At 37.6% G+C, this 13,409-nt stretch overlaps 1 protein-coding gene and 1 long non-coding RNA gene across 6 annotated transcripts; one reads left to right on the top strand and one right to left on the bottom strand.

Annotated features, from left to right (window-relative positions):
• Positions 1–2,186: 2,186 nt before the first annotated feature.
• On the top strand, positions 2,187–3,140 carry LOC131301492 (norbelladine synthase-like). Its single transcript, XM_058327833.1, is given in 3 exon segments — positions 2,187–2,663; positions 2,755–2,817; positions 2,820–3,140. Coding segments are annotated over 3 exon segments (468 nt in total). The 5' UTR covers positions 2,187–2,479; the 3' UTR covers positions 3,041–3,140.
• On the bottom strand, positions 2,750–11,991 carry LOC131301493 (uncharacterized). 5 transcript variants are annotated; one of them, XR_009191301.1, is made up of 5 exons: positions 11,580–11,695; positions 10,010–10,170; positions 5,644–5,897; positions 5,400–5,553; positions 2,750–3,880 (listed from the first exon to the last, which is right to left on the bottom strand). It is a non-coding gene; the product is annotated as an uncharacterized LOC131301493 (long non-coding RNA). The 5 variants fall into 5 exon arrangements; XR_009191300.1 differs by having other exon boundaries at positions 5,644–10,170; positions 11,580–11,991; XR_009191302.1 differs by lacking the exon at positions 10,010–10,170.
• Between the last annotated feature and the right edge of the window lie 1,418 nt (positions 11,992–13,409).

The following is a 13,409-nucleotide window of genomic DNA, read 5'->3' as shown; positions in this document are numbered from 1 at the left end:
ATTGTTTTTTTTGGTAAACGGTTCCATTATTGTTGGTCCTACCATGTTCTTTCTATGTCTATACTATGCAGTAGTACCACTGTACTAGTAGGTTAAGAGTCGACACCACTGAACAATAGTGTGGATATAGAAAGAACACCCACCCACTCACCTACCCCACCCAGACATAGTAGTGTCTTGTCATATGCGATGTGATGATATTTTCCCAACTTACCTACTAGCCGCTGCTACTAATATATTACTCATATAATCTAGTTAATTTGGCCAATTATCAAAGCTACCTCTATTCAAGAGTATCCTAGGCATCCATTATCTCCACTTCTGTGAAAGTAGATGTAGCCAGCCCGTAATTCAATCACTTGTGCGTCGTGTCCCTATTATTTCTTTCATTGTATATAAGAGAGATAAAACTTAGTGGATTTGTTGGATATTATTTATTGCTTTTGTAAACTAATTTGTAGGTATAGATGCCGACATCGGATAGTTACGTTTATATGTCGTATATACACATGCTTGTGAACTCCGTGGGTGGTCACATCATTTTCCGAAACTCCACCTAATAAATCCATATGCCTGGCGTCTATTACTTGCTCATTTACCTTATCAATGGACCCATAATATTTGACTCCGAGTGTATTGCAGAACAAAATTGATAAAATTAGAGGGAAATTCTTCTATATATAGGATGGGATGGCCGCAAAAATTTATCCAAATTTTAAAAGTTAGATTTGAGATGGACACTGGCCTGGGCTGCCAAATTGGGAGGTAGTGATATAATTATGGAGGCCTTGGCAAATACGGTCCCCCGCCCTATTAATTGCATGCCTTTTACGTGAAATCATACGAATAATTTTTTTTTCATGCCTATTAGCAACAACACTTACAAAGGGCTCAAAGCCCCGTTTATCCCACTTAATTCCCACATCCCACCCATGCTCTGGTGCGATTCATTTTGATGGGATTTCCATTCGTGCTTTGGGATTCTTTTTTTGGTTTCACAAACTAAAAACTCATCTCTTTATTCTCTCTTCTTGCCAGCCAAATCAACTCTACCGCAGTTCCCTTTCACCGCCACTACCACATCAAACTTCCACCGTCATAGCAAAACCACCACCACCATAGCTGCAACCCCTATATAGTTTCACTTTTTTTGATAACTCACCCACCCTCTGAACAAACCTACCAACATCACCATCATTAACCCTATACCATGGCTGCATGCTTCTACACCACGACCTCTCTTCAACCCCAGTCCTAGTCCCCCATAACCCCCTTCTCAATTGATACCCCTCTTCAAATTCATGATCACTGAAGATTGTGCACGCAAATTGGAGATTTCAGTTTTTGATTTTGGGTATGTGGGTTTTTGACAAAGTAGATTTTTGATGAAGATGGGTTAAAATTGGGGATTGATCTTTGTTTTAATCGTACAGTTGTAAGTGGAAAAATATAAGGTGGGTGGTTAGTTGTTGGCTTTGCAATGGAAGAGAAAGAGGATGGATGGGCCATATGTGGGCCCGGAACAATGATCAGAACCATTCACTTTTTAGAGCTCGCCAAAAACATCGACCACGCAGAGAATCACATTGATCAAATAATGTTTGATAGAATTTTTAAATGCATTAAGCTTTAGATAATTGGGTCAAATGGATAACAATCCAGTGTCGCACACTTTTTTTTAATAAACTTAATGCATTTCGAAATCACATTAAACAGTGTCCGATCAACGTGATTTTCGACGTGGTTGATATTCTCAGCGGGCTCTGAAAAGTGAATGGTTTCAATAATTGTGGTGAGCCTAGAAGGGGCCACAAATGGCCCAAACTAGATTGGACTAGAGGGAATGAATTCTGGGCGGGAGCCCAATCCTAGGTACTAGAGGGGATGAGGGACTAGGGACGGAATGGTATGAGGGGAAGAGGGACTAGGGACTAAAGGCAAAAATTGGCATTTTATGCCTTATTTTTGGTGACATCATTAATTACTGTCCAGACTTCAGTCAACTAACAGCTGGACGAAAACGATAAAATTATAAAATACGGAAGGACAATGTAATTTTTAAAAGTAAGAGGGGTGGCAGTGTGATTCCAAACAAATAGAGGGGGTGGCAGTGTAATTTACCCCTACAACACGTGCATATTTAGTCTCGAACGTGGAACGTCAACAACCAAAAGTCGAGGTCTGAGGTTGCACAAGAATGTACATCTCCAACTTATTAACTTATTTGCCATACCACCAGGCAGGCAGGTAATAACGCCTTCCCAGCCAGCCGACTGCTTCATTCCTTTAGGGGAATCCATTCTTCGGGGGCCAAGTTTCACTCGTTATATTATAGGGAGGGCCTACTAGGCTTGTTTGTACACCACTGTTTGGTGTATATGCACAACACCTAAAATTAGAGAGAAACTCATCCAAAAACAACCAATAGTTAACGAGCTCTGTCTCCAACCCATCCCACCACCACCACCAACGAGGCAAAATGTTCGGAACCATTTCACAAGAGATAGAAGTTAACGTACCGGCAAGCCAAGCATGGGAATTGTATGGCACTCTCCAACTTGCCAAGCTCGCTGCAGAACAGCCCAATAGCGTTATTGACAGAGTTGAAGTTGTTCAAGGTGACGGAAAAGTTGGAACCGTCCTCAAATTTGTTTTTTTACCAGGTATGTGTAAGTACATAGATATGTTTTATTTTTTATTTATTTTTTGAACAGAACTTCGTTTAAAACGGAACTGTTCCATACATTGAACTAGGCACGTGTGGTTTTAGCTCATACAAGGATTAGTTTACCAAGGTTGATGATGAGAAACGAGTGAAAGTAGAGAGGCGGTGGAAGGAGGATACCTTGATGTGGGATTTACTCTGTATCAGGTCCAATTCGAAGTCATTGAGAAAGGCAAGGAATTGTGCATCACCAGATCCACGATTGAGTATGATCTCAAGGAAGATTCTGCTGCTAACGATTCAATGGTCAGTATCCAGATGCTGGTGACGCTTATGGAAGCTGCCACCAATTACCTCACAAACAATAACACTTAATTAAGAGTTGAATAAAAAAATCACGTATGAACAAGGCTACTAAACTGTACTGCTGATTATTCCTTGACCTTCAAAATCTGCACTCTGCCAATTGTTTTTACATTCATGTCTATCCATCTGTTGTTCTCAAACCGTCCACATTAGTATATATCAGTAGATAATGCAGTATGAACATCTATCATATTTCCTCTTTCCTAAACCAAAGGTGGATGTTATTTGGATTCAAAAAGCATTGTATTGTTTGCATTCTCTGAATCTGCACAAAATCTTCTATATAACTGATGCTGATAGTGCAACAGTTCATCCTTTAACTCGAGAATGGGAATGTGAACAATACACCATTTCGATCAGGAAACAATAAGAGAAACAAGGAGGCAGCTGAAAATCATCCTGAAATGGATCTAAGCTATTATGAGCACTCAGAAATTCACAATGTACTCATCTTTATGATTGGCCTAAATTAATACAGGTTAACACAACCCTAAAATGGAGAGCATATAATGAGTCACGCTGATAAACTATTTCTCCGCGTGGGGACACACGATTGAAGGTAGAGGGAAGGGGAGCGGGTAAGAGGGAGGAAAAGACAAACAGAATAACTTATGACCATGAGCGGTGAGCCCATCCCAATAACATAACCTCATCAAATGAAATGACTACACACACTGGAACCTGCCACCTTCAGCCATAAGGATGCTTTTGCTTTGCCCTGCTGTTAAAAGGCAACATGTTTCTTCATTATTAGCCCATCTAGAGATCTTCCCTTTGTCATTCCATAGCTTCGCAGCAACCAGCTTAAGTCCATTCTTCAGATAAGTCACAATGAGCGTAACAAGCTCCCTGCAAAAGCTGCAACTGATTAGATTTGGCACCCGTGGCACAGCCTTAATATCGTCAGCAATCCTGGCAGCCCCAAGAACACATATTTGTCATCTATTGGATAAACCTACATAATATTCACACAACGAGCCCATGCAGTCATGTGCGTTCGAACTTAGTCAAACTGATGACGCAATTATGATGATGTTAATCAAGCTCCTCAAAATTGATGTTAGGGCTGCTAGATTCTCTTTCAAATATAAACCAAAGAGCTCCTCTTCTGTCAGAAAAGAAAAACTAGCTTCCCATCTGTCATTCACCACTGAAGGTGCACCTAGGCCCCGAAACAATTCCTAGGCATGCTTGAACCAAGAGCTAAAGCCCATGCCTTTTTAACAGGTTACAGGCTCAAAAAGGCATATCTTTTAATCTTTGTCTATTTTGTAAACATCTTACCCTGATTGATATGCCATCTATTCATTGCATCTAAAGGACACCGTCTTTATCACTTCCAAAGTTCGGTATCATATATTCATAAGCTTGTGCTAGATTGCTTGAAATAGCTAATTCTAGTTCTTGGCTCTTAGTGTTCAGAACTATGTACCAAATTACTCCAATCAAAAGACTTACATCTTCCAACCACATATCTAGCCACCGGGTTGGTTTGGAAACAAATACAAAATCCCCATGATGTGTCAAAGTATCAAATACTCTAACTGTAAGTACATTAAATATGCACGCATCTCATTCGTTTGGAATGTGCATGATTATCGTTTGTCACACGTGTGCCTTACTTGACTTGGGCTCAATCTTATGTATTTTCCTCGCACTTAGGTTCTATGATACCTAGCCAAAAAGCGCACTTTGAACCTTAAACAACTGTGGTCTAACTTTGCATCATCACAAGAGGGAATTCATGTTTTGATAAGTGACTTCAAGAAAACAAAACTTTACTTGCAATGGTGAGCAAGGAGATCGACCACCATTTAGGTAGAAGACAAACAAGAATGAATCATAATGCTGGCCATTAATGAAGTAAAAACCATGCAGTCTTCAAACACATTGGAAGGACATTTTCTGGTACAAATGGAAGGTGGGATTATTATGAGAAATCACATGGAGGTAAACTGCTTGGCACATTGGAATACTTGAGGCATATTTGATAACCTCCTCAACAAGTGAAGAAGCTGAAAATCAAAAGTAATAAACAAATTATTGATACTGGAGCGAAATAACTTCAAGGCGTGTCCAAAAAGTAGTAAAAAAAACTTGCCTATACAAAAGTTTCTATAAGATTCTACTACTCCCAAAGTTAGAACGTAAATTAGGGTTTGATCTGTTTTTTAGAAGTCAAATCTGAACAAATCTTCTTTCTGCAAAGCCAATATTGCATGACTTAAAATACAGCCTTTGAAACATTGTACAAGTAAGTACCCAAAATAAAAGAAAAAGAAACATAGTACAAGTGCCAGGTCTCTTGTAAAGAAAAGCTGATTCCTAATATAATAACTCGGTTCTTTTCAGATCATTAAGGGCTCACCTCACTCCCTTTTGCCGGAACTATCCATGCTGTAACAAATCCAACAAATCCGATAAGATCATCATTTTTTCCATTGGATCGGCTGCAGTCAACAGCTCCCCAAGACACAATGTTATGGCCATTTACAATATTATGGAAGAACTCCGACTCATACCTGTGAAAGACAAAATATGCTTCTTGTTAAAGAAAGCAACCACATCATCTAAAGCTGATCATCTGAAAGCATAAGATGAGATCAACTTACCTAATAGGGAATAGATCACAATGGATTTTCTCGAGCGCCTCTAAATTAGAGGGTCGGATAGATCTATAGGATATGGATGAATGGGGGACACTTTTCAAGTCATCCATTGAAAACGTTGTATCAATCCCCAGCGAAAAATTGCACTATTACCAGAAGAACTATGTCCATTTATGCTTCATCATTGAGGATGGTAGAAGCTGGTACCCAGTAAAGTAATTTTCCTTTCGACTGATTCCTTGTGATTGCAAACCATACTATACAGTGACACTAAAAGTGAGAAGCTGAGCCACACATACAACACCATCCTAAATCAGAAAGACAATTGAGCAGGCACACTAGTTGAAAGACAACAGGTTTGATGGCTTTATGTACATCAAGCCTGGGGATACATATATCGTGTATCTCTCTATGAAAGTTGTAGCTACTTTCTGTAACAGAACACTGCAAGACAAACAATCATTGTATCTCCCCACTTCAAGTTCATACTTACAGCAAATGATCTAAAAAGCTTACGAATCGAACGTGTGATACAATATTCAAAAGTCCGTCATTGTGCTTCAATTTGCTTACATTTTCCCATTGCTCGCTTCACTAGGAAATAGAAACAAGTAACTGGTGTTTGAATCTTTTTTTTCCTAGATGCGAATGCAAAAAAAATTTGTACCTAGGGCATCTAAGTCCAAACAGCAGTAATAATTGAAGCTAATTATTATTTTCCTCAATCTTTCAGTAAAATAAAGCAATATGCCCTCCAACAATTCAAGCACACATATCACAAACCACAAACTTGATTGCAACAACAATCCAAAAACAGAAAATCATAGTTCTGTTCAGTCATTTTGGCTGGAGAAAGCAGGCCATATCCTGCGGGGGGAAATGCCAAGCAATCTGTCTGGATGGAGGGGTTTGGTAACCAAAATAAAGAAATGAGAATCCTATCACTTGTTTTAGTGAAACTTGGTGAGGAACCATAATTCTTTCTTTCTCACCAAAGCACTTGCTTACGATGGAAGATGGTACGCCTGGATGTATAGCCCAAAGCGTAGGGCTTCGAGTCGTTTGCAGAATAACTTGGTAAGACCGAGATCGTACCACAGGGAGTTCGAATATACCTAGTTCGGATTGTAGGCTTTATGTGAGGTTTGTGGCGTTTGGACGGCCAACTGTCGGTTTTGCTTTGAAAAGTGGAAAACTATTGTAAAAAGACTAGAAATGAGGTTTGAACTTAGATAAAACAGGCGGCAAGGTCTAGGAGATCAAACCACCCGATGACTTAGCCGTTTTAATCATTTCTTTCTAACAACTCAAGGTCAAGACGTAGAAAATCTTGAACCCGAAGCACTCAACGTTTAAGTCAAGCATAATCATGGATTTAGTTTGGAAATGGCTTAAACTCGTTTAGTAAACTTTTAGTTCAAACGCATGGAGCGTTAAAGCACCAAGCATCGTGTGCGACAAACAGGTTAAAACTCTGGCCAACACACAATCAAAAAGGGTAACAACTTTAAGGTTTGGCCGAAAATAAGAGATTTGAGCATTTCCTTACTAAACCATGATCAAGTTATAGATAAACCATTCAAACCACTAAGTCATGGGGAAAAAATCACCCCATGACCCAACCTTATAAACTACTCACACATAGTAAAAGAACAAGACATAATAGGAAAATAAGCCATGAGATTTAACCGATAAAAACTGAAATAAACTTGATATTAACGAAGATCCAAGCCGTAGCTACAACATTAACAAATGGGAAATTAACGTACGACAAATACTTACTTGAGTTCTTAAGGAAATAACTTGAAAAGCTTGGAAGAACAACAATGGAAATCCTAGAAAGCAAAAAAGACTTAAAGCATAAAAAATCTAACTTAGGCCTAAAGCTAACTATCTATCATATATGGCATACAAGCTTATTTATATGGCTTGCAAAATATCCCTTACAAAAGACCAAAAGGTCCCTAAAATATTCCAAAACATTCCATAAGTGGAAACTTTTCATAAATGGAAAAGTGGCATAAAGTGAGCAAAAATCTGGACGAAGGGCTTTGGTATCAATACCTCAAAACCGGGCCTGTTCAGTTTCTGAGTGATTTAACGACAACGGAGTTTCGTAACAATATTAAATTATTTTCTCGTAACAAGTATTGAGTCAACCTTTTGCATTTCTCATGGAGTCCTTAATTTCTCTAGGAATGTTTTTATGTTATTTTTAAGTTTCTAAGTGTCTTTATGTTTTCAAGAGTCAAACACATATATCAATTACTCTTTGGTCACGTCCTTTTTAATTTGTGTCTTGAAAATGTTAAGTGTCTTTTCCTATTCTTGGAGGGCTGTTCCAAGTTGCCTATAAATTGTGTTGCTATGAATGAAATCCTAAGTTGTGTGTTGAATTAAAATATAGCCTTTGGCTAGTGAGAAGTTTATCTTCTTGTTCATCGTTTCTGTATCTCTTAGGTGGATTCCTTTGAGTGGTGAGTGATCCCTACGCCCTGTATCCTTAGTTAAATCCTCGGGTGGTGATATCTGTATCCCGTTGATTTCCTAACTTGGGTGGTGAGCGTTTATAATTTTATCCCTTTTTTACTTTTCTTCCGTTCCATCGGAAAAATCCGGTATCAGTTTGGTATCAGAGCACAGCTATCCATCCTGTTGAGTTTTCATTCATCCCATGGCGTTTGAAGATCAAAACATGTTGGAAGGAATTTTTTTCGTTAAAGATTCAACAATTCCACAACCACAAGTAGAATTCAGTTTGCCTCCAATGTACGATGAGTATAATGAAGATGGATTCTTGATTATCCACGCCTTCACTGGCTATTGAGCAATGCAATCCTAGTTTCGATGTTGAGGGTTGTACAAAAGTTTTAATCCAACAAGGTCTCCCATCGAATAACAATTTAGTTGCGGGAAATCAAGAAAATGAAGAACAGGAAAGGAGTATCGTCTATCGAGGTCCAGAAAATTTTTATGAATTAAAGGTGAACTGTCAACGCGTAAAGTTATATCTGCAAGTAAAGAAAAGGAAGCGGGAGAGGCTTTCAATGGTCATGAGGAACTTACTCCTATACAAGAGAATCGTCTGCACAAGAGAAAGAAGAAAAAAAAAAAGTAAACCAAGCCCAAAACTTCCAACGAAGACTCCAGGGCGAGTCTTTTTCAACCAGGGGAGTTTGACAATGGAGTTTCGTAACTGTTGGGAATGCCTTGAATATTTTGTCCCACATTGGTTTATTATGTTGTTCCCGTTTTTGTACCCTATTATAAATAAAGGGTTTGAGGGCTAATAGTATTATGGCCTTTTGTTCAAGGGCTTAAATATTAGGGTTTTGTTCATCTTTTAGGGTTCCACTGAGGGTTTGTGTCTCCCTCTTGGGTTCCACCAGAGATTTGTTTCTAGATATCTGTTTGGTGCTTCAAGTAGAGTTACGGGTATAGCAGGCTCTTTGTTTCTCTCCCTGTTTATAATGAATCCTCTTGCTCTTTTCCCCGTGGAGTACGTTGTTGCTTTGTGCTTGAGCGAAACCACGTATATCCTTGTGTTCTTGTTTATCGCTTGTTGATTTGTTATATTCTCAATTTTGTGTTCGGCACAAAAGTAACAATATTAAATTATTTTCATGTAACAAGTATCGAGTCAGCCTTTTGCATTTCTCATGGTGTCCTTAATTTCTCTAGGAATGTTTTTATGTTATTTTTAAGTTTCTTAGTGTCTTTATGTTTTCAAGAGTCAAACACATATATCAATTACTCTTTGGTCAAGTCCTTTTTAATTTGTGTCTTGAAAATGTTAAGTGTCTTTTCCTATTCTTGGAGGGTTGTTCCAAGTTGCCTATAAATTGTGTTGCTATGAATGAAATCCTAAGTTGTGTGTTGAATTAAAATATAGCCTTTGGCTAGTGAGACGTTTATCTTCTTGTTCATCGTTTCTGTATCTCTTAGGTGGATTCCTTTGAGTGGTGAGCGATCCCTATGCCCTGTATCCTTAGTTAAATCCTCGGGTGGTGATATCTGTATCCCGTTGATTTCCTAACTTGGGTGGTGAGCGTTTATAATTTTATCCCTTTTTTACTTTTCTTTCGTCCCATTTGAAAAATCCGGTATCATTTAAGGTGCTTGATATTGACACCTATGAAAACTAGTATCAATACCCGGGCCATTAAGGAAGATTTGTTTGGCTGAACTTCGCGGGCTCGCTCTGGACACTCCCGAATTCGGATTTGGGTGTTATTTGAACTGTTGGAAAGCTTGTCGCGTCTACTTTCTAACCCAAGTGGTTTCGATCAAAAATAATTTGTAGATCAAAAGATATAACGATTATATCCTCAGTTGGTCGAAAAATGAATAGCTTTGGTAAAATCCTCACATCTCCTTCAATTCCCTTGACCCTTAGGCATCCCGAGCAACCTCTAAACCATCTTTACATGACTTTTCGGGTACAACAACAGGGTGGCACGTGGCCTTGGATACTTAGTTGCACTCGAAGCATTCCTTGGCGTTCAAACGCGCCTTATTTATACGAATTACCTGAAACACACAAAACCTACCTTACGTGCAATATCACATAAAACATTAACTTTATAAACGTAAATACAATAAAACTAAGGACTTAAGCAGCAAGAATATACATTATTGGGTGCTTATCAGCACTCCATCCAAGTTCTCTTCTTTCTAGTGAACCAGTCCATAACAAGTTCAAACCTTGATCTAACTTGTACTTGCCTGCCGAATACATTGTGTTGTCCAGTACTTAATTGTATCACAAATAGTTTTTGTATAATTTTTTGGGCACAAATTCATATCTTTTTTTGGTTGAAGGACAAGATGTCAAGGCTAGCACGCACCTCAACTATTCCCCTCTCTGGCTGGGTCAAAGATAAACCATTCACGCCAGGACTAGGGGATTCACAAGAGATTTCTCTCTTGCGGCCTGGCCTCAAATTCATCTATACCTTCTTGTATTTCTAGACTAATACCGCTAATTCACATAAGTTTTATATTTCTAATTTATTGCAATTAGTTATTGAGTTAAGCTTTGAACACCAACATTTTATTGGTCAACCACTTAAAAGTTCTAAATACCATCTTTTACATTCAAGAATCATAAACTTTGGCTAAGGTTTAAACTCCAATCTTTCAAAGCAATACAATAGCTATTAGAATTAACAAATGCTGGTCGCAGAACTATTGTGGAGTCGGGAGTGGCCCCAGCTCCACCCAATTTCAAGCACACTAAATTATAGTAAGTGATACCATGCGGTAAGAGTAAGTGATACCATGCAGTAATGATACTGCGTGTCGTCGAATGAGACGATAGCAACAATACTAGAGATTACTTGTTCAATTTATCAAAATCGTTCTGCAAAAACTTGAGTGACTGGATTTCGTCTTGAAAAATCATCAAACCAAAATTTCTTTCACAGTTCGGCCCCCTCCGAATTTTGTTGCTCCGCCATTGCTTATTACAAGCTCAAACTCTTCTTGTTTTTTGTCTTTGCTTCTTTAGCCTGTACAGTTTTTTTTGTTTGATTGCTAAAAACTTTAAAAACATATGTCTGAAACACCAACTATGAGCTCAATTGCTTTTCTATGAAAAAATTCAAGCCAGCCCAAACTAAACTATGGAGATGGGATATAGTATAGTACTATAGTCATTATAATAATCTAGCTATCTCAAACAAGAGAAATAGTAATTTCTTGGCGTTTTATCCAGAAAAATCCAAATATATCAATAGCCATTGTCAGTTTAAAGCAGAACTTCAAATGATTGATTACATGTATCAAACAATGGAAGCTCAAACTAAAAAATCCAAGGTCTTCACAGAAATCATATGGCTGATGTAAATAATCATCTTCGGCTAATAAGAGCAAGAGAAAAATGCCACATGAAATTCGATGTTTGATGAGATCTATAAATCAAACTCGAGCGAAATTACCTGGTCGAGTGACCTAAACTGGGTGCGTCAGAGAGAGAGAGAGAGAGTCCGAGGCCACGGATGCAATAGGGAGGGGGGCAGGTGGTGTCTGGGGGAAAATAAGAAAATATGGAAGGAAAATAAGTTGGGGGAATTACGTTGACCATGCTTGGCTTTTATAAGAACTGCATTGAGACCCTTTAGATTCTAGAAATGACATCCTATTAGAATGAATACAGCTGCATTACAAATTGCACCTTTTTTCTCTTCACCTGCCCATCTGCAAAACGTTGTCTACCGGCAAAAGTTGCACAACAACTCCTTTCGTGCAACAAAAAATACCATAATTTCTCTGTAACCCACCCTTTGCAAGCACCATGATCACCTCGTACACTCGTGACTAGACTCTTCTTTGTCTTCATAATTATTCCACCTCTCTTTCTCTCAGACTAGTTACTACGTGCTAAATTTAGGAGCTCCATGGAGACCATCCAGTCGTGCATCGAATATCGATAGGAAATGCTTACTACTGGGTTGGGCCCCATTCCGAAACGTGAAATAAGTGCTTATTTTAAGAATACAATTTTAAGCTCAAAATGATGGGCTTATTAAAATTTAGGGGAAATTATACTTTGCCCCATTAAACTATCACCCGGCCACATTTTTCCCCCTCCAACTACTCAATCGAACACTTAACTCCCTTTAACTATGATTTCGCTGCCACCCATTTAACTCTGTTAACGTTTTGAGCTAAGTTACATAAATACCCTTACACAATACAGGTAGATATACATACATGATACTCCTACAGATTTCCCCAACGCACAATACGATTTCCACAACCCTAAAAGCTACAATTCCAGTCCATACCATTTTTTTTATTTATAAAATTCAGTTTTTGTTAAAAAATTAAGTGTTCTAAATTTCAATCTGTTTGAACCGGTGGAAAGATTTTCGTTTTCTAATTATTTTATTCTAAATGGTCATAATTAAATTTTGACTATAGGGCTCTCGTTGATTAACCCTAAGAGATATTTGATTCTACGACTTTCTTAGAGTTAATCAACGAGAGCCTTAGAGTGAAAATTTAATTATGACCATTTAGGATAAAATGATAAAAATACTAAATTCTTTTCACCGGTTCAAACGGATTGAAATTTGGAACACTTAATTTTTTAACCATATATTTTAATATATAAACTGTCTAAAAAGGAAAAAAAATTAAGTGTTTCAAATTTCAATCTGTTTGAACCGGTGGAAAGATTTTAGTTTTCTAATCATTTTTATCCTAAATGATCATAGTTAAATTTTGACTCTAGGGCTCTCGTTGATTAACCCTAAGAGATATTTGATTCTATGACTTTCTTAGAGTTAATCAACAAGAACCCTATATTCAAAATTTAATTATGACCATTTAGGATAAAATGATCAGAAAACTAAAATATTTCCACCGGTTTAAACGGATTGAAATTTGGAACACTTCATTTTTTAACTATATTTTTTAATATATAAACTGTCTAAAGAGGTTAAAAAATGAAGTGTTCCAAATTTCAATTCGTTTGAACAGGTGGAAAAATTTTAGTTTTCTGATCATTTTATCCTAAATGGTTATAATTAAATTTTGACTATAGGACTCTCGTTGATTAACCCTAAGAAAGTCGTAAAATCAAATATCTCTTAGGGCTAATCAACGAGAGCCCTAGAGTCAAAATTTAATTATAACTATTTTAGGATAAAATGATCAGAAAACTAAAATTTTTCCACCTGTTCAAACGAATTGAAATTTGGAACACTTCATTTTTTAACCAAAAATCGAATTATATACAAAAAAAAATGGTATGGACTGAATTG

Source organism: Rhododendron vialii, chromosome 9a (genome assembly GCF_030253575.1).
Source record: "Rhododendron vialii isolate Sample 1 chromosome 9a, ASM3025357v1".
In the NCBI taxonomy this organism is placed as follows: domain Eukaryota; kingdom Viridiplantae; phylum Streptophyta; class Magnoliopsida; order Ericales; family Ericaceae; genus Rhododendron; species Rhododendron vialii.
The sequence above is the reverse complement of the archived record's forward strand: the minus strand, read 5'-3'. Positions and strand labels throughout refer to the sequence as shown.